We start from the raw sequence: 22,206 nt of genomic DNA on the forward strand, positions 1-22,206 counted from the left end.
TTCCACCCCAAAGCACTGAACAGCATCCGTTACTTACTTGTTCCATTTAACTTATTTCCTGCTATCTGACTCATCTCAACAGAATTGCTTCTCAGATTTCCTCTTCTGTGTTGTTGTCCGGAGTCATGAGGACTGGGTGGTCAGTATTCAAGTTACACAATTAGTAATTATGACACAGGCAGACCCTGCTTAAACTTGTCAAACACATGAAAACTAGTACAGGTATCAGCTAAAGGAAAACTCTGAAACTTTTTCTAATCTTACAGACTATTTCTACGAATTCTGTTAACAAACAATTTTAGAAAATGAAGGCTTAATCTAGATGTGGATACTGTACTGATACTTTAGCTTTCTGAGCAGTGATCCAAGACTTGTAGACTCAAATGCGTCCTTATTCCCTTCTCCAAAATTACGTTACTTTACCAATTAAAATATATTATAGGAGCTTTCTTCCAATAAAAACAAGTATTTTGAATTGTTTCTGTGCATTAAAAGGCTTCATCAGTCCCTGTTAGCTTGTCTCCATCTAGTATTCAAAAAACTATTAAAGGAATATTGAAGATACTTTGAATGTAACAGTAGTCAAGCCACTACACTGATGTGTTTGTTACCATGTCCCTTCCAGTAAAAAGCTTAACTTTTCACATAAAGGCAGAAGATTGCTCTGTCTGTAACATAAAGACCTAAACCCAAGGGATTTTTTATGAATACAGAAGGATTCAGGACTGACTACAAATCCTATTCATTTTATTCACATATGGACCAGTCACTATCAAAATAATTCATGTTCACAGTATACACATTTAAGTTCACCCCAAACCTACAGATTTCGGCCCTCAGCTCATCCTTAGAAAGTCTTTACAACAATTGTAGCGGGTAATAAGTTCGTATTCCAATCAAACCAAATTTAACTCAAGACCTGAGGAAGAGTATTCCAGGAACACCAAGATAGTGACTATAGAAAACACACGCTATTTATCCAAGTATCTGCTGTTTGGTTGCCATCCTACTCAGACTGAGTACTTCCAGCAGTGCCAATTCCAGTGGCAACGTTAAGGATCACTGACTACTGTAACTGCAATACTCACTGTGAAAGATTTTATTTGCCAGGAAATGTAAAACTCAGGCTAGGTAACAGGGATGTCTAACTACACAACAGCTTTTCAGACACCTCTGTTTCCAAAACATAATTCTACAGCTTCCATTATAGTACCAAAACAATGAATAACCTACCCAAAAAAAGAACCAAGGAGCAGGTGTAAACTCCTTGACTTACAGAACTGTATCACAGCAAGGCACTATATTCAACCACCAGTATAAGAGACAGAAGACATTAACGAAAATATTGTTTTGTAAACTGAAATAATTTAATAGAAGAATCTAATCAGATCAGATCTGTAGGATTCTGATTTGTTGAATACATTCAACAACTATATATATCTCTGTTCAGTGATAACTTTTAAGAAAAATATTAAAAATTTTAATACATTTCTACTGTAATGAAACTTTGCAGCAATTGCCATGTCACTCGTGACACAACAGACATCACCAATACATTATTTTATATAGAATTTCAATTCAGAAAAAATGACAAGTTACTGGGTCTTGTTACAGTGAGATTTGAACAACCCCTTTGAGCAGGACTGGCAAAGCTGTGAGTTAGCAGTTCCCTTCTCCACACAAATGAAAAATTAAGGATGTTTCCACAGTAAGTTTCTTCGCTTCATCAGGACAGCTTCAGACCTTGCATGTTTTGTTTCAGATTGAGCAACTCCTTCTCTTGTCTTGTTTTCTCCAGTTTGAAGGCCAGCTTGTTGGCTTTCTTCTCCATCCTGCGTTCCTGTGCATAGAAATAGTGAGAAATTTACAAAATAGGAATTAACATGCAAAATCAAACTATTCCAATTAACTCTTCTAGATCATGAAAACAAGAGCAATCTGGACAACGATATTATTTATGGCACTAATTATTAGTAGTCAAATTAATATGTGTATCACCAGGATAAACATCTTTAGTTAGCTGAAGCTTCTAATATGCTGGCAATTTCTGTTCCTAATAAGACAGCTAGGATTTCATTGTGGCCAATTAGGATTTTCCACGCTTCTTTCAGATACCTTTCACTTTGTGTGATCTGAAACATCGTAACTATTTCCTTTGCTACTCTAGATTGTAAGGAAATCTGATGTCCCTTCCGGAGTTTTATCTGCAGTAGTGGCCACAATAACAGAACCAAAGTTTTGATTCTGGAAATCAGTAAGACAAAAGTACGAAGTTAATCTACTGGACAGTTTTTTTTAAAGAAGCAGTAATTAGTCCTTTGAGACCAGCAAGTTTTTCCCATTATTTTCAGACATGACAAGTGCGTTTTAAAAAAAGTTCATAAGACAGAACTCAGACAACATAAAATGCTTTGCAAGGTTTTATTTCCAGCCAGTACCTTTCGCTCCTCTTTTATTGCCTGTTTCCTGGCTCTGCGATCCTCTTTGCTCTCAGCTTTGGAGCGAGGCTGTGTTGATGCTCTTGGCAGGTCACTGCCATTGATCATTTGCATGCGTTCCACCTGCTTAGCAGTAAGTCCTTTCTGAGGCAAGATATGTAGGGGAATTCCAGTCTTCTGAGAAATCTTTATTGGCTTGGGCTAAAATAGAGAGTGCATATGTATTAGAGGTCCCTAGCTTTCTCTCCAAGAATTGCACATGGCACTGCCTTACCAGTGTAAAAACTTTAGATCCAGATTTAACAGTAATAAACGTTAAGTTTCCTCATTTAACTTTCTCACAAAAACACACATTAATCCCTAAGTAAGAAATCAAACACATCTGAGATGGAATCTGGCCTTCAGAACAAGAAAAACATTTTTCCCTTTTGTTTAAATATTACCGAAAAAGTAAAGAACTTAAGTAGCCACTTAATATTTCTTTATAACCTTGCAAGAAAAAGGTTTCATTTCAAATTTGGGGATATCAAGCTGTGCTCTAATGATGGGGAACATCTGGAAGGCCAAAGAACTAGAATAAATTGTTTCAGACCATAGGAAAATAAACCTGAAGGAATATGGGGCTGTGAGACACAGACTACACAAAGGTATAGCACAAATAACAACAAAGGAAATCCCTTGCTCTGTATGATTCTGCCTAGCTATTACAGAAATTTTGAATGACTCAGTTTTCCTTCTAATAGAAAAAATATATCCAAATCCTTCTTTAGTGGAGAAATAATACCAGAGGCTAACACCCTCCCCAACCTTCATTTCTGCTCCCATATCTGTAAAAACAGACACCCATTGAGAAAACAAAAACATTTGTCTCAAGTCTTCCCAGTGATATTCCTCAGAGTAAGTTTAATAATTTTACCTTTGATGGCTCCTTAATAAGTGTTGGGTGATTATATAAGTTTGAATATGTACCTAAGTCACAAAGAAAAAGGAAAGTAGTCAAGAAAGGCTAGCAAATACAAATGAGGTAAATCTATTATGAATTGTACTGTTACTTAGGTTTTGGAAATTCCTCCTGTTGTGCTCAGAGAATAAACCATTTTACCTGAAACACTGACAGAAAAGTTCTGAAATCACCTATCGTTTACTTTGAAATCCTAGGAACAAATAGGCAAACTCCAAAATACTTACTCAATATGGATTCACAATCCCACTTTTCTTTTGGCTCCTCAATAACTACAGCTACAATTTCTTCCTTTTCTTCCTCACTTTCTTCATTTGCAGGAGAGTCCAAATCTTCATCAGGTTCAAGAGCATCCAATTTCACACAACTTTGAAAAAGTTCAGAGAAGAAAAAAATACGGTTTATCTCTTCTTGAAAATGTATAATTATATAAACCCAGACTCCCTTCAGTAAAACCCTAGACCCAAGAAAGCTATTTCCAAAGAAATTTCCTTAAGCAAGCCTCCTCAAAATAAAACTAAAAACATTAGGACGAAGACACAGTCAACAAAAGAAGTATTTCTGCATTTCAAGAGGACAAATTCAATACAATTATACAGAAGGAGCATAACCTCACTCAAACCAACAAAATTCCTCCACTTACTTTTATCATACAAATGGATAATACTCATATGCAGCTGCTTTTGTTGTGGGATGTAATCTTTGAGTACATGAACTTGGAACAACATGCCTAAAATTTCAATATAAACAGAGGATTACAGAACTACTTATGTGAAGCAGTACTTCTGGGAATACATACTTCTTTGCTTTCTCTTTGTAGTAATCATCCAGGACTTCCTGCAACCGAGCGTTGTCGGTGTTAATATAGCCTTCCAACTCCACGTTATCTAAGGCTCCAATTTCATCTTCATCAAATTGTTCATAAAACTAAAATAAAGAAGTGGATATCTGTAATTAGATCACATTTGTCATGCAACTTCTTGACAGCTTAAAGAAGAGCCACACATTTCTTTTTATTTGCTTCTTTTTCCTGTCCCTTCTCATTTGCTGCCAAACATCTGCAGTAGCATTTCCTCCTTACTGTCAGTATTCTGTCAGCATGGGAGTCACAAAGTTATCTTATAATAATAATATATAAATTAGCTTCTAGAAAACATTTCTTATTCTGATGCATTATTTCAATCTGTGCCTTAAGAAGCCTGTCACTGCTCAGAACAAAAGTTACACCCTATTTCCACTGCTCTGACATCAGTTCATGAATGTATACTTTACCAGGGGCCTATACATGATTCGTTGTGTTGAACTGAGCCTCTCAGACAGAAGTGTAACACTAATTATGAATGCTCATATAGTCATTGGAGTAATTTTGTTTAACTCTATCAGTGCTAGGCCTTTCAGTAGCAATTAACACTATAACCTAGGTGACACAAGCCTCTTAATGTACCCAGTATTAAATGTAGGACACATGCAAAGAGCAGGGCTTGATGCCCTGACTGCTAAAAGCAGTAAAATCTGCAGAGGTATACAGGACACTGCGTGATGAAATGAATCAATAGACAAAGAAGCATTTAAAACCTTTCACAGTTACACTCTTGAGCTGCCTCACCTTCTCAAATCTGTCATCCAACAGAGTTAACTGCTCATTCCGTCTTATTACTGAAGAAGTCATAGAATATTCCGTGAAACGACTCCTGGTTTCTTCTTGCATAAAAAGGAATTCTTTTGTCCGTCCATTAACATCATCATCTGACAAAGGACCTTCTGAATCATAGTCTTTATCACTACTGCAGCTATCCTTTTCATCACTATCATCTTCCATATCTTCCCATTCATCTTCATCCTCAGCATCTGGTCCCCTGAACAGAAGTATAAAACAGTTTTAGAATAATACATGGGCCTTTCCATAGCTCTGACCTATGCTGGGTTATCTGAAACAATTTGGCAATAACAGATTTAAATCTTGAGAGGGAAAGATAAAGAGTGAGACTTTTGCCTGAGAGCTGAAAGCATTGCTGGCTGGATCATGCATCTGTGCATTGAGAGGAAAGTTATGTTTATATTCAGCTGTACATGTCAAAGCAGAAAAATACCAGCTGCGTTCCTGAATATTAAAACAAGCAAAATTTCTCATTGTTCATGAAATTATGAGGATGATACCAAAACCTAAGTAGATAAAATGCAGTGGGGTATCACATGAAGCATTTGTAAAGGTTCCAGAAACACCTGTTAGCCTTCCTCAATATTATTACTGATGTATTTTATATGTAATAGATGACAATGTTTTAAACAGCTCAAGAACACTATTATTCCAAACACTGCATATAATCCATGAGCTCAAAGTAACAAATGAAACCCATCTCTTGGATAACATAAGAAATTTGATTTTGCAAGCTACCATCCAAATAACACATGGTAATACTTTTTTTAACACACCAAAGTATTCCATTTGAAATCTGAAACCATTGTGGCTTCCTACACCACCACACACAATAGCAAATAGCATCTCTCCTTGTTACATATGACAAACATTTCAACAAAGCTCTATCTACCGCTTCTGGGGTTTATTTGCTTGTAGAACAAAATCATCTTCCAGGATATTTTCTGGATTGTCAAAGTCAAAATCATCATCAAGAGCTGCAACAATATCTGGGTCAAAATCTAGCCGTGGTCCTAGAAAGTTAAAAAAACAAAACATAAATATTTACATTTTTCTGACATTACAAAGCTACCTTCCTGGATAAAAAACAATCCAGCTGGGCTATTAATTTGCAGTAAGGAAAGCTGAAACCAAAGAATCATAAAATTCCTCAAGAATATTTGTAGACTTGATACAAGCCAGGGTAAGTCACCAATCTCTTGTCAATTTGTATCATTCAGAAAAAAACATTTCCCAGAGGTTTTAAGCTTCCATAAACGTATTTTAATATAGAATACTGTAAAAGAAAAAATATCTAGGTTAAAGTACCACATGATCAACTACCAGCATTAGCTCCAACCCTGAAATTCCCTACATTACAAAAGGTTAGAAAGTGTTTCTCCACTGCAATTAACAGAAATGTCTTTAGCATCCTTCTGTTAGGACAGAGAGAACTGCTACAATTCCTTTCTGTTATGAAATATGGAGATAGCTGTAGAGTCAATGTTCAGTGCAAACATGGATCCATAACAAAAACCTGCTCACAGCCTGTAACACTGAAATAACACTAATGAAGGAATGCAAACACTTCTCAGCATTTCAAAAGAAATTGAGTGAAAATCCAGTTCCAGACTCGGATTCAGACAGAATAATAAATTAATAGTATTAACTACAGGTTTCCCCTGTTATTAGTTTGTATTTGCTACACAATAGTAAGAGCTCACGGATTCCACCCTCTCCAAGCAAAGCTAAAGAATTCTTATTAGTGAATCACAAAAATAAATCTCAAATTGAAACATGGGTCTCTCACAGATCATTCCTTATGTCTGCTATTGAGCCTGTTCTAAGCCAAAAAATATAACACCAGAATTGAAGCTATAATTACCATCTAGTTCCTAGATGGCAACTCACATTACAGCAAGGTAAAAAATACCTGAAACAGGAGCAGCTTTATTTAACAAGCCCACATCCTCTTCAAACTCTGTGGCAAATACTGAGGAAGGCAACTTAATAGATGGAGCCTTAGAAAAAGAAACAGAAAAACATGACCATAATATATCTGTTCTCAGTTTCCCATTTGAGCTCAAATTAACAAAAACATGTGGATACTCCTGCGACCAGAAGAAACTCTGTGAGTGGTACTTAAATGTTACAACAAACTACTTTATCAGTGGCAAATTTTCAGAGTTATACAATGATAGCTATGGAAAGTGCTGGCAGCATCAATTCTCGTGTCAATATCCTCCAGGTACACAGACAGTATTTTTTGCATCTCTGAAGCTTTTAGAGAATGGTTGTACAGCAGGCACACTGAAATCTTAAAAATTTTTGTTGTTGTTGTTTTGGAGAACACTAACACACATTTGAAATCACCCCTTTACTGAGAGGCTTGTTAAAAGCTTCACAACATGCATATCTAACCTAACTTTAAATCTTAAGTAGTATCACCAAACTGTACCTGAAAGGTACTTCTGACTAAGACCATTGGTTTTGACTAAAATTACAGTATTTGGTTAAATCAAACACCCTCAGCTATAAGTGACTGACAATGGCATACTTCACTGCTTCAAAGCACTTACTACTTTTCCACTCCAATGTGATCCAGCATCATGAACTCCTACAAGTTATGCCAGCAATTGAAAAGTTTGTTTTTATTCCCTCTGGTTTCTGCTACATTCCCCTTTAAAAAAAATGGTATGCTGATAATACAACCTGGCATATTCCTAACTCCCAGAGCATTCTGAAGCTCTAAACAACCTGAAAAATAAATGCCCACCCCAGAAAGGCACATGACTTGTTCAAACAAATACCTTCACAAGCCACCTCTGTAGAGGAAAGTTTGTTGTGGGTACATGAAGTGTTTTAACACTGTGCTAGCAAAATAATGTTCAGCAGTAAATTCTGCCTTGTCAGCTTTTGGGTTTACTTGTTGGAAAGTCTGATTGTGGGTCAAAGAGATCCTTATAAATAAATACATATATACACACACAATTAATGAGTCTACAGGATGTTAATGTGCCAAAGAACAGCATTATCATGAGCAAAAATACGACTTACTGAAATTCTCTGAATTTCATCTTCTATGTGCCCCTCACTTGTGATGACAATTCTGCTTTGCTGTCCACGCACAGACGGGACAAGCTCAGAGGGACCAGAGGCCTCTTTGAGGTGCTGCAAATAGTCATAGTCATCATCAAAGAAGACACCATACTTGCGCTGCTCTTCCCTTCTTTGCTCCTCATGCCCCTAGGAAGAGGGGAAAATAGAAAATAGAAACAGAAATACATTTGGCTAACATATAATAAATAAATAAATGTATAAAAAAGAATAAAGAGAAATAAATTTAGTTACTCAAGTCCATTTAAAACTTACTAGCAAAAGGAAAAGTAACACATCTCCTGAGAGTGTCTGAACGTTAAAGTCCTTGTAGTCCTCTCCACTCCTTACCCTAATGCACAGCTAATTAGAATGTTGTCATCAGCTGGTTCCATATTTGGGTGCTATCTGAGCAGGACCTCGAACAACTCTTTCCCACCAGCAACACAACCAACAATGCCTGTTTTATCACAGCGAGTCAGGCAAGTTTTGTTGGTTTTAAAATACATTTACACCTCCAATGCCAGTTAAGTCATCCTTCAACCACCAGGCAGTAACACAACTATGAAATTCCCTACAACATCCCCTTCTTTTTAATAAGCGGAACTAAAAACTACCCTCTCTCAGGCTATATTTCTGAATTGTACAATTGGATACCAACTTTTTTTCTTATCTGAATGAACCTCAGTATTAAAAGAGAGTATTTACTTTCTGTGTAGGCAGCAGAACTCTCTGGGGTGCAGTATCATCAGCAGCAAGCGGATCCCTCTGACTTCTGTGCACTAAGTGAAATGTTACTGCTTTCTTCTTCTCTATGAAGGGTTTCTTTTTCTTGTGAGGCTGCAAAAGGAAATTTGGTTATCTGTTAACCAAAAATGAAATATTAAAGGCACATATGAGAACCTTTTCTCTGTAGTGTGCTGCTGTATTCGTTTTAAGGCAAATGCCTTATAAACATATGCTTGGAGACAAAGCATAAAGAGACCAGTGGGAGCTTAACTCATCTCCCCACATGCACAACAGACATTTCATATGTTCGAACAGCAAATTCAGCTTATTCAGCTGCAAAATGGCAATGTATCGTACAGTAAATATCTGATAATAGCACAAATAGTTTAACATACAGGCCTAAAAAGGAATTCTTAAGTACCTACAACACACTTCATCCAAGAAACACAGGAAACTGACATACAGAAATCCATCTAGACACAACTTGCTTCGTGAGAGCTCTTTACACAGCTGCTCCTGCAGCAGCAATTCAACATCAGCCATGAGAACTATCCGCAGCACCACTACACAGGCACAGCTCTTAACATCGAAATACACATGCGTTCTGGATCATCAAAACCTCCAAGTATGCTCAACTGGCTGAAAGCCTTTCCAACGAGTTAGCACATCTGACCCGGGAAAACATTCCCACCAAGGTTTCTGGCTTTACCAACCTACCCAAACGCGTTACAGCAGACATACCTGGGGGCTACCTATGGCTCTAACCTGCCTTCTTCCCCCGGCAGCTCCGAGTTCAGAACACGGCACACTCACCATGGCGCTGTCCCTGGCCGCTCCCGGTGTCCCGAGCCCCGCTCGCTCCCACGCGGGCCAGGCGTCAGCGCCGCCGGCCTGTGCCCTCCATCTTGGGATAGACCAGTGACCAACGGGGGGAAGGCTATAAGCTGCCAGTCCGGACAGGTTTGTGGGGTTTTGCTTGCCAGTCAAAAAAAAAGAACAATGAGCGTTTTCTCAGACTGAAATAGTATTTTGATAAAAGAGAGGCTCTGTGGACGCACGCAGATGCCCGCCAGAGGCACATTTTCCCAGTTCTCCCCTAGAAATAATGAAGAATGGTTCAGGCCGCCTCAATTGGCAAGACGCGGCGCAGGCGGCCAAGGGGCAGCGCGCGTGCGCAGCAGCAGCGGGGCCAGAGGCGGGGCGGGGCGGGGCGGGGCGGGGCGGGGCGGGGCGGGGCGGGGCGGGGCTGGGCTGGGCTCGGCTCGGCTGGGCTCGGCTCGGCTCGGCTGGGCTCGGCTCGGCCCGGCTCGGCTCGGCTCGGCTCGGCTCGGCTCGGCTCGGCTCGGCTCGCTGAGGGGAGGGGCGGGTTGTGGGGGTTGAGTCTGAAGGATCGGGAGTGAGTAACACGTGTTGGTATTTACAGTGTTTCGCCGTATTTGAATTCTTATTTCTGACGAGGAAAGGTTGGGGGAACTGGGCCTGTTCAGAGGAGAGACGACTGAGGGAGAATCTCATCACTGTCTATGAGCATCTGAAGGGAGGGTGTCAAGAGTTTGGATCCAGGCTTTGCTCAATGGTGCCCAGCAATAGAAGAGGCAACTGGTAGAAACTGATGCACAGGAAGTTCCACCTGAATATAGGGACGAACCTCTTTACTGTGTGGGTGATCACGCAGTGGAATAGATTGCCCAGAGAGGCTGTGGAGTCTCCCTAACTGGAAATATTCAAGAACCGTCTGGACACAATCGAGTGCCATGTGCATTAGGATAGCCCTGCTTGAGCAGGGAGGTTGGACCAGATGACCCACTGTGGTCCCTTCTAACCTGAACCATTCTGCTATATGACACTGTAGCTGTATAAATTTTGTCTACACCATGTAGCGGGCTGTGCACAAACACAGGCACTCACGTATAGGCTCCTTGCTAAGAAAAAGAGAAGTATGCTTGGTATTTTAAAACCTGCTTTGTTGCTTTTCGAAAGAAAGTGTAAAACACAGAATGGAGCAGTTTTTTCCCATGTGCTTACAGGTAAATAAAACAGTAACAGCTAAGAAGAGGTTTTTACTAAAAATTCAGAAAATTGTCCACATTGTATGTGTGTATGTATGCAGCGAAATATATGTGCATACATGTACCTTAAAATATTAGCTTTAGTCGTATTTGGGTGGATTTCATTGGTTTTCAGTAGGTGTCACTACAGCTCCAAAAGACCCCAGATTTTCACTCTTCTGGCTGTTGTTTTCTGAAGTCTTGAATCTTTACCAAGTTTCATCACACCACTCTTACAGAAGTGCATTATCTAATCTGATCCACTCCATCAGTTGGAGTAACTCCTGTACTCAGACGATTCCGATTATCTCGGCATATATGTGTGCAAAGGCTGGACTTTCCTCTGACTTGCAGAAAGTGCCCGGTGAGTGTCTTGTTGCTGTCAGCCATGTGCGGGTGTGGTACACACCCCGCGGCACAAGGAGGTCAGCAATGACCCCTCCTGGACTCCAGGCTGCGAATGGATTTTTCATGACTGCACCCAACAGCAACAACTCCGTCCCTATAGTACGTCTGTACTGCGAACCCAGTGACAGCTGGAATTGCAGAGCTGGATTTTCACAAGGTAATTAAGAGCAGAATCACTCAGCTGTTGAAAACACAGTACTTAGCATTTATTTGTGAGATAATGATGTAGATTAGATTACTCCTTATTGCTTCCAAGTCCCAGACATGCCTCTGGCATCCACGGAAGTGCATGTACATAGATTTGGTAACAGGATTACACTTTAAAATCCCCTAAACCTAGTGACCTCCATATCTATTGGTGGCAGTACGATCATTCCACACGTCCCGTATCTGGTCTAGGAGCATTATATCAGTTTGGATGTGGGAAAAATTAGCTTTTGCTCTCAGGTCTGTTGTTAGTCAGCTGTATCCTAAGTGTAAGATAAGTTTACCAGTTCATTTGTTTTTCAGGTGATGTTACTGGACTATATTCACGTGCATATGTGTGTATATATATACACACTACATTACAGATAAAACCTCAAGAAGCAGCTATCATTAATTTGTAACAATTACAGTTACTTGCATTCACAGATACCACACACCTTTGTAAAATGCAGTATCAGGTCTGACACTTCTTTAGAGTTCCCGTATTCAATCACACTGAACCAAGTAGATGCATTCATTTTATAATTGTTACACAAAATCCGCCCTGCATAAGCTGAAAAGTGATCAGTATTGGTTCTCCACAGCCTTCCATCTTTTGAAAGTAATGAAACATGGAAAGTACTTTTAAAATGGAAAGCAATTCTAAGCCGATAATGTTTTAGATACATTTTTTGTAGTTACCAGTAACTATTTAGCATGATGGGCAGTGGGGAACCAAGGCTTGAATTTTGTTTGCCTTACTTTACTTGTTAGTAGGAACATTTAATGAAATTAAAGGAAGTTACTTAAAGAATAATTTTTTCCCTATTTTTAATCAAATTATAGAAACAAGAAAGTCTAAGAACTGGCCCAGTGTGTATTAATAGGTGACACTCTATATGCAAAATTCTAATTCCAATGAATTCACGTGAAAATTCCATTTCAGGTGCTTGTGGCCACTTTAGAGTCTGTTCACCAAGTAAGAATCTTCTGGCTTTACTGGACCCTCGTAAGACCCTAGTGGAGCTTGGCAACCTGCACTGGTGTGGACGTGTGATCAAGCCCTCCTTACGGGAGTCACCGCTGCGCAGTGTCTGTGCGGACCTGCTTGGAAGAGGCAGGTGTGCAATGATTCCTACTGCTGAGCCTGCCCCGGTGTATTGCAGCTCTGCCAGGCAAATACAGGCTCATGATCTCCCAGTGTTTAAGGTATGCTTGGGTCCAAAGCAAGGCACACAAATGTTGCCATGATTTACTGTTTGAGCTATTGTGCCGCAGAATGCTGGGAAGGGACACAGACTTATCAGCTGCTGTGTGTACAGTGGTGTCTGTGCTCTGCAGTCTTCTTGTGCCTCTCCCAGATTTGCAGTTCAGTTGTAAATGGAATTCTATTTTTTTTTAAAGGAACCCCTCCCCAAAACTTAAGAACTATTCAAACAGTTGCAGGCGATTAAACATGTGCCATCTCCACACCCTTCCCAGCCTGCTGATACACTCAGATGCCCGTTCAAACAAGCCATTGATATATTTTTGTTTCAAGTCACACCAGCTAAAATAATAATCCAAAACACAGTATTTCTTTAATTCCAAAATTTATACAAGTTTACAAATCAATATACCACCACACAAAGTAGTGAAAGGAAGAGGAGATGTGTTTAGCAACATTTTACTATATCATAACAATGTTCAAATATTGTTAAATTTGACATAGTATTGCAAGATTTTTTTAATATAAAGAATTAATGCTTGAACAAGAAGATACAGATAATACCATTACTTTCTTTGTTTCTATGCAATGCAATATGTAGCAATACGTAGAAAATATTGGTGAAATGCTGTATCTAATTCATATGAGCTTTATTTCCATAAAAATCCTGAAACAAAGTGAGAACACAAAGTGAAACAAGACCTTATTAATTTTTGAAGTTAATAAATAGAAATCTGTTTGAACATTACAGCAAATACATGTTAATTTCACTCCATTTCTCCCTTTCTCTCTATAGATACAGTTCCATAAGTTTTGGTGGGGTTTTTTTTTTAGATTTCTGTTAAATAAATGTTTTAAGCTATTCTGGGGAATTTAACTTTTTATTTTAGTTTTTATTTTTTTTTATTTGACCTTCAAACTATTTTTGTATCAACCTTACAGAAACTTTCAGAATATCTCTTTTTCTTTTCATCAGAATCTATGTCCCATCAGTGTGTGTTGCACTGATCTTGGTATAATAAGAATACAGATAGCAACAATAATGGAACTAAGTGTGGAAGCTCCCAAAGGCAGGAGACAAGTTTATCCATCCTTTTTTTTTTTCACCCTGAGTACGTTTTCAGTTTAGTTTACATCAGTGGCACAGGTCTTAACTCCTGAATAGCATTAAAAACAGAGGACATGAAAGTGTTAAAACACATGGTTCATATGTACCTGACAGTCTCATGCAAGTGTGGGCTTTTAGCTCGGTTTGCGCTATCTTTAAAGCATTAACAGACATTAAGACATGGGCCAATATTCTGGTCTCTGCTTAGGATGTCAGCAATGCTCACACAGATCTGTCCTGCCAGGTACCCAGGTGACAGTGTGGCTCTCCCAACCCTGACTCCAGCCTCTGCCAGCTGCAGACAGTCAGGGAGTTTTGGCTGATTTCCAGGCTGCCAGACTAGGTTAGGTGTTTTTAGTCTGTGCTGGCTGGATCTTCTTGTACTTTACGATGATACAAAGCCGGGGCTCAGATTGAGTTTATAGTCAGGTTAAGCGACTGTTAATTTGAAACAAATTCTTTGATGGAGCTGTAGTATTACTAGTTACAGGTCTGAGTTTGAAGCATCTCTGCAGGAAACCAAGCACTAATTTCACCTGGAGGGAGGGGTCTAGTTTCTGTAATATCAGGGATACTTCATCCCTTTGTTTCACAGCTTTCATTTGGCTTTCAAGTTAAAAAAGGGATGCTCATCTGATGTGTTTTTTCCATGTCAACACTGAGGTTGTGGTGCTTCTGTAAGAGGTGCTCAGGGTCGCCAAAGCAGATGGTGGGGCTGCCCTGCCCCACACCACATCAGAGGTTAGAGAAGTTCACCACGGCAAGGGACACGCACAACTGTAGGTAAATGATAAACCCAACAAATAAATGCAGTCTTGTAGACCTACAAATGGCCATGAATACTTACAGTGATTTTGAAGAGATGCTGCTTCTTGTCCTACCATGTTTCAAATAACCAGTTGAAATAATATTTAGCTTAAATAATCATTAGCATTTAGTTTAAATTTTTTTTTGTACTTGAGTCACATATATGGCACAATTTAAAAAAAAAAATTTCCGATAGACTGTATTTAAGTTATAAAGATTAATATGTATTACCTGAAAGAAGAGAGAGACGAGACAGTCTGGAAACACTTCAATTTTTTACGTGAAGAAGAAATTAGGATTTGATTAAGCATCCATTCTTTTGTACCCACAGCAACATGCTGTGATGTGTGATTGTACTGATAAATGTGATATATGAGGTCATTTCAGAAACCACTACTTCAAGCTGCTCATTTTGTGTGGATGTAGACATCAGAGTTCATATCTGACTCTGTGGAACATAGGTATCATGTGTGCAAGGTTTGTCTTATATTGTGGATGACATTTAAATGATTTGTCCAGCTTGATAAAAATTATCATACTGATCCCTCTTAGCCAAGTGGACTGTACTATACTCTGCATCAAAAGTATTATTTTTATTTTGTCTTTTTAACATCTTTTTATTTTTAACTCCAGAATTACTCACTCATTAATTTCTCAGGACTTACCTTCTAACAGGTGCATGCAGCACCATAACAGGTATATGGCTTAATATTTCCAATGGGTTGCTGATGCAACTGGAAGACATTTGAAATCATCAATACAGAGGACTAGAAAATGCAGCAGAAATTGACTTCAGGCTTCTCAATAACGTAAACCAAAGTTGCTTCACTGCACATGGTGACATACCAAATTCTCGTTATTTTTTATTGCATGGACAACACTTTACAGCTGTTGTTTTTCTGGCAGGTGATATTTAGAATATAAAAATAGTATATACAATTCTATGTCTGTGTATGGGCACAGTCCACAATGGATAGTTTATAGTTCTAATTCTGCAAATATACCACATAAGTTTTTACATAAGTTCCACTAAAGGCAACTCTTTTTGTCCAGTTACATAAATGTGCTTAATTAGCTTGCTGAACTGTGGACCAAAGAATGCATCTGATTATTATCAAAATAGTAAGAAATTAAAAATTAACTCAGCATCTCTACCAAGGCTAGTGTTCTGCATCTAGCAATGGCTTGTAGTGAATACTTTAAAAAAAACCCTCCAAGCCCAGAAGGAGGATAGGGAAACCTAAGTGATACCTCACCTACGCATCCTCATTTCTTATGACATAACTTCAGCTTGAAGAAGTCTGAGCCAGAAGCTGTATCTTTATCTTTGTGTTTTAACTCTTAAAACGAAAAGATTGGCACATGACTTCTATCCATGCTCCAGGCCTAATATAGAGGAATATCTTCTTGCAAAGTCAATTTTTTCACTTCATCCTGAGAGTTTAACAAGTTTTAGTTTGCTTATGTAACCTATTTGTACCTTGGCATGATGGTGGAGCTACTGTCTTTATATAAAGTATTTATAGTCTGACCTTACCTTTGTCCGAGTTATTCCGCCTGTGCAACAGCTGTCTTTCTGCCTTCAGTATCCTGGCTGCTTTCAAATGTTTCAACATGATTAAGGCAACATTGAGATCTATTTAATTGCTTCACTCATTTCCTTTGAAGTGAAATACTGTGTTTTATACTTCAAAGTCAACATAGTAGACCTTTATACGATTTTGGACACACATTCCTAAACTTGGCAACATCAGCAAAAAAAAAGTTTAAGCAGAACTATTCTATGGTAACTTTTAAGTTTACTCTTCAAATTCTAAAAATAAAAATTAGCATTCTACCAGAATTGCTGACAAACCTTAATCTAATGCCCTGCTAATTCCTATATGATTTAGTGCCAAAGAATACATTTTCACTGCTTCCTTGATGTCAAAGTGGTGTCTCTATATTTATAAAATGATGGGCCTTCCAGAAGCTTATTTTCTGCAAATGGAATCCTAATGACTCTTATTGATTCCATTAAAAAAGGAAGGTGCTGCTTCCTTTTCTTCGCTATAAGCATGTAGATGGCTTTGTTTTATTTGGTCATTGATACTTTGTGGCTTGTACATCACTATTTTTACTAAAGTGTAAGGGATCCTAACAGTCATTTAAACCTTACCGTTTTTAAAAAGGGTTTGCTAATCTCTTGAAAAGTAATAGAGTGACAGAGAGTCACGGCTGTTGGAAAGTACTCTCCTGTTACTAGAAGTGCTCTTCATTAAAATAATCCACCTCATTTATGCAAACTTGGTGTTGTTGTAAATAGCTCTAAAGAGGGATATCTAATTTTAGCCACCAAATTGCCTTCCTGCCTTTAGGCTGACATCATTAACAACAACCTTCAATTTTATAAACTAAACACATTCCACAAGAATCTATTGCAGGTTCTGAGGTAAAAATCACATCTACACAGACCTTTTATTGCCAGAAAAAGAAATACTTACACTTCATAATTAAAAACTGAACAGGACACATAAAAGACAAAAATAAATTGTAATATGTACACATATTAGAAAGGATAAATAGCAAATATATTGTAATACTGCATTAAATGTATGCATATGTGAATTCCAGACCCCCCCTCAATGTTGTGTACACTAATTCAAAGGATAAATAAGTGCTAATATAAGACAGAGAATTCCTTAGTGTAAACAATGCCACAGGCTTTTTAATAGACCTTTGGGCCAACTTAGAAAAAGCATGTATTGCCTTTCACACTCCATACTACTTAATTTTAATAGTACGGTATTCACATGTACAATTTCAAGATAGTATAAAAAATTATGAATCTAAGAAGCATTCTTCACACTCAACAAAAACAGGCTGGAGACACTCCAAGGATTTCCCTTTCACTTTTACAGGACCACTAGCTGAAGACATACTGATTAATCTGGGAGTTCTTCGTCAAAGCAGTGCAAGAGTCCTTAAATGTAAAAAGTTACATTAGTAATCACTGCTCAGGCCTATTAATAAAGACTTCTGTGCCTAATTTAAATTCTGACTTTGGATTCACATTATCACTGCCTGCTATGGATGAAAAAGATAATGATCCCTCTGGTTTGAATGGCAAGTGACAGCAAGGAGTGTTTCTAAATACAGCGCATTTCATTGGATTCATAGTGTCACATTATTTGTCCTTCAAATCCTGTTTATGTATTTCTGGGGATCCAGAGAATGTCAACATTAAAAAACAAAAAAATATATTACTTGTTCTGTATGAATGTTCCATGTGTTTTCCTGAAGCATGCTCACTGGGATTAAAAAAAGGACAGTTGAGTTATACTAGGACTAATTTCTGGCAACTGTATTTACTGGCACCAAAGAAAAATGACAGTTCTTCCTAAAGTACTGATGACATGAGGACTTACGGCTTGCTATCTTTTTAAGACAGGCTGCAGCCACTAAAGAAACCTATGTGCACAGTTGCTTACACTCACTCTCAAGATTTTTTTAAAAAATAATTCTTCCCGCTGGCCAAGTGCATTGTTGAGCAGTCACATCCATTCCACTTTTCTCTGTGGACTGACAAAGTCTCTATTCCCCCAGCTCTCAGTTCTCTTCTCATCCCCCCCTCCTGCTTCGTTGCCCTCAGTCACAACCCTATGAAACCCGATGAGATCCCGATAGCAGGCACTCCAGCGATTGTCTTCAGCACTTCCTGACTTGTGGAGCTCTGACGAAGAAGTCCACTGGCTTGTCCATGTTGGGTGGCCACAGAACCATGGTCTGTCTGGACATGGACAAATGCTTCCTGTGGTTCTCTTCTTACACAAATCATTTGTCCATTGACAAAGACGAGGGCCACTTTCTTCGTTAGCCTCAGGGTAAGCTGTAGCACACACTCATAATAAAGTTCCAGTGCAATTTCAGGTCTTCAGGACGCAATGATTTCCCCAAAGAAAATTGTTACATGAAATATGGGATGTGATCAGTTATGGACGATGAAACCTGAAAAGATAAATTAAAGAACTTAGAATTATGTTATTTCAACTGACCATGACACTGATCCTCATTCTTCTCCCACAGCTGTTTCCTTTTGTAGCCCAATTATTCCTGATTTTCCTGATCTGTGTTGGTTTACAGTCAGACTTATTATTCCCCGCTGTCCGTCTTGCTCTACTTAGAATACCAAACGGAGATTTGGTGTGGCTCAAGCACTGTCTGTCCGTACCATTAACCTCACAGTGTGGTTCCTGGCACAGTTTTGCTTGGGTCAGCCAATGCTTTCAGGCACTGCCTGGGCATGGTTGGGGTTAGCACAAGACAGCAGGCAAGCTGGGTATGGGGGGACATCACCCTGTTTTGAGGTGAGAGGAAGAGGTTAACTGCATTAATTCAAGCTGTGCCAAGCCTGCTGGTCTCAGGGCCACAGAACCGTCTCCAGTCTGTTTTGTTTGCCGATACAGATTTAGCCACAACTGCATCCATTATTTGGGGGTGCTATCAGTAACTATTATCAGAAAAGCTTTTCTAAACCATAAAAGTTAAATTTCTGGGGTTTTAATCCTTGTGCAAAACGAGACTAATAAAAATTTTGTATTTTCTTTTAAGTAAGCAACAAATTTTATAGCACTTCAGATGCTTTCTTCTTATTAACAGCAATGAACTGAGGCACATGAAGGCCCAAACGTACCTCATTTTTTTTAGGCTTTTAGGTAGGGCATGTACATCACTCCAGATTGCCTGTACGATGGCTAGAGAAGTGGGTTGCTCCAAAAGGTGTCACCAACCTTTTCTATAATAAGTTAGGAACCTACAGCAACTGAAATTCTAAATCATGTTAAAAGTAATGAATCCAAGCAAAACAGTAAGGAGGGCACCACTATATCTCAGTATATCTATCACCAGACATAAATTTCTGTTTAAATGGCTTAAAAGATGTATCTGTCCATGAAGTAGTAAAAGATGCAGCAGCTTTAAAAAGGTGTAAGTAATGATGCATCTACACAATAGATTTACCTAAGTTTTTGTTTGACACATTTCTCTTAACAGTTCCACACATCATCCCTGTAAGTTGATTCAATACCATCCAGGGATGCATTTCTCAAATGAAGAAGGTGCGCACAAAGCCTGACATCCAAAACTATGCACCTCATCTGCTAAATGACGGTACAGAGGATTGCAAAAAACACACAGGTTTTGTATTTGTGTAGAAAAACAATATACTGGACTATATATAGCAATTTCATTAGAAACACTTCATGAACATCTGCTAATACGCTCCTCCCAAGGTTGTATTGATTTCTCTATTTTTAGAAACTCAGTTGCTTGGATTTTGTTATGAAATAATGGAAAGAATCAGTCTAAATTACTAGGAATGGAAAACCAGTCAATTGACAGTCATTACAGTAAATGATGAACAATGAAAACCAGTGTTCTTTCTTTTCCAAGTTTAACATAAAATTTTAACATTTCAAATATATTGTAAGTACTGATTATAATATTAAAGCATCTATATTTAATCTGCAATAATATAGGAAACCATATACAACAAACTATTTTTGTTTAGTAAGCAGCTTCCTTATTGTCTCAGTCTATCACAGAATAGCCTTTGCTAATCAGGTGCCAATGCAAGTGCCTTTTGGTTTTCATTGTCTCAGTGATCTCCTTGAAAATAACTGAAGTAGGAGAAATTAATTCTCCGGCTAGAGACTTCTGTCTATGGTTTTCTTAAATCGCTTTTGTTGCACCAATCTGATATTATGTAGCAGAAACGACATAATTTTTAGTGAGAAGTCCCAGAGGAAATGGGATCTCTTTTTATTTTCAAAATCCCAATTGCCTTAAAACATCTGCATGTTATTCTGCTCTTAATTAGCTTTTCCTAGTGTTACTCTTCTGACTTCTACATAGTAACTCCACAACATGACCAGTGAGAAAAAAGAGCATGGATGGGGAACAGAAAAAAAACTATTTCCCTCAGGTTGAAATTCTTTCAGGACCCTACAGAATCATAGCCTATATTTAATCACAATTTGGCTGTGCCTATTTTTTACTCCATTTTTGAAGGCCCTCCTTGAAAAAATAATTCACTTTTTAATGGGTTTGTCACTCCACTAGATTCCTGGTTCAGCTTTCAAGAACCCAGTTGTAATCAGTCTCAACTGTTCTTGAAGCTCATGAAAAAATATCCAATTCTTTTTGTATGAATCATGCCTGTCTGTACTTAGGCTTCAATACTGCAATGCAACTCAAGAAACACAACAATGTAAGCAGGGGGTTGGTTTCTATACCTGCTATTTTTATTGTCTCTCTTGGGATGCTCTTTTTTTAAAAGTAATATTTTTATATATTCTGAAAAAGATATACTACCTGCTACCTAAAGAGAAAATTACATCAGAAGCCAAATGAAAAGATATATCTCCATGTTTGAAAGGGCATTTTCTAATGGTCAGAATGCAAAACTAAATTAAAACCTTGCATCCTAGTTCATCTTCTGGCTTAGGTTTGCTGTCTGTGAAACTAGTTTGAATTTTTAAAAATTAATTTGTTTATGTTGTATCTACACAGAAGTGACTAAATTATTATTTTTAAAACATCCATGTTTTGGTGAGAAAGAAATCACTGCAGTTGTGAAATCAGACTGTAAAGTAAGAGATACATGAAACACCCATCACCTGTTATGAATTTCCCTTGTGAAGCACTCTTTAATTAGTTGATTCACACTCACTAGCTTAGATCCTGAGTTTGGTTGAAACAGTAGCAGGAAACAGAAGGGACCCAGCCTTAGACAATTGTTTTTATTTGACTTAATTCTCTGTGGAAGCAAAGACATTAATACTATGTACACAATGTTGGCCAACCCTTACATCAAGTTTTGCTTGCTGGTGGCAATTTTCAGCCTTTGTAACTTCCAAGAAAAATGAACACATGCCATGGAGATTACAGGAAGTGTCTCCCTTCCCCTAGGAACAATTCTGCTAAATTTTAAAGCCTGCTAAAAACTGTGGACACTTCAGACCTCTTTAAAATAATGCTTCAGATAATATCTTGGTGTTACCCAAAGCAGAGAACAAAACAAATCCACATTAACACATTAGATGTGGCAACAAGGGAATCTATCTTGTTCCCCAGAAACTGCTGCCAGGAGCCTAAGTGACCCTTAGAAAGCTTGCCAAGACACTGGTGAGCTTTTCAAGTTCAAAACATCATCTAGTTTTCACTTAGCAAATGCATGTACCCAAATATATACTTTCATGAGCAAGGGAGTGCTGCCAGAAAAGGAAATTCCTTTTATTTTGTGTGCTTGAGGATTACTATCTTCATCTGTAAGAACTGATGGGTTCTTTCAAAGGATTATTTTGTAGATTCCCCAAACAATCTTTTTGTACATAGTGACCAATCCATTACAGTCACCTGAACTTCTGTATCAGCTAGAGATGGCATCATCAACACTGGGAATTCCAACAGAATCAGTGGTGGGATTCAAGGGGACTCATGATAGGAATCCACACAAATCATGACACAACTGCAGAGGACTTGCAGAAAGGCAGAGGGTTGCTGTCATGCTTATTTCTCACACTTATGCAAGAAGATGGATTCA

General features: G+C 38.3%; 2 protein-coding genes across 6 annotated transcripts in view; both read right to left on the bottom strand.

Moving 5' to 3' along the window:
- Positions 1 to 1,076: 1,076 nt before the first annotated feature.
- LTV1 (LTV1 ribosome biogenesis factor) lies at positions 1,077 to 9,858 on the bottom strand. Its single transcript, XM_048299088.1, has 11 exons — positions 9,674 to 9,858; positions 8,840 to 8,971; positions 8,093 to 8,281; positions 6,969 to 7,056; positions 5,949 to 6,069; positions 5,006 to 5,255; positions 4,199 to 4,326; positions 3,627 to 3,766; positions 3,355 to 3,407; positions 2,439 to 2,639; positions 1,077 to 1,840 (listed from the first exon to the last, which is right to left on the bottom strand). Exons 1-11 carry the CDS (start codon positions 9,674 to 9,676, stop codon positions 1,727 to 1,729), a joined length of 1,419 nt encoding a protein of 472 aa, XP_048155045.1. The 5' UTR covers positions 9,677 to 9,858; the 3' UTR covers positions 1,077 to 1,726.
- Positions 9,859 to 13,057: 3,199 nt separating this feature from the next.
- PHACTR2 (phosphatase and actin regulator 2) overlaps positions 13,058 to 22,206 on the bottom strand; it is a 134,944-nt gene continuing 125,795 nt past the window's right edge. For all 5 annotated transcript variants that reach the window (XM_048296925.1, XM_048296928.1, XM_048296924.1 and 2 more), the window contains one exon: positions 13,058 to 18,611. In XM_048296925.1, the coding sequence (XP_048152882.1) occupies positions 18,596 to 18,611 (16 nt within the window). In that variant the 3' untranslated portion in view covers positions 13,058 to 18,595. The remainder of the gene's footprint in view (positions 18,612 to 22,206) is intronic.

Source organism: Corvus hawaiiensis, chromosome 3 (genome assembly GCF_020740725.1).
Source record: "Corvus hawaiiensis isolate bCorHaw1 chromosome 3, bCorHaw1.pri.cur, whole genome shotgun sequence".
Classification (NCBI taxonomy): Eukaryota; Metazoa; Chordata; class Aves; order Passeriformes; family Corvidae; genus Corvus; species Corvus hawaiiensis.

Excerpts from the sequence above, each read along its gene's own strand:
- LTV1 (XM_048299088.1), bottom strand. Across the intron at positions 6,070-6,968 it reads TAAAGCTGCTCCTGTTTCAG|GACCACGGCTAGATTTTGAC; the intron begins GTATTTTTTACC and ends TTAACTTTCTAG. Across the intron at positions 4,327-5,005 it reads TGGATGACAGATTTGAGAAG|TTTTATGAACAATTTGATGA; the intron begins GTGAGGCAGCTC and ends TCTTTATTTTAG.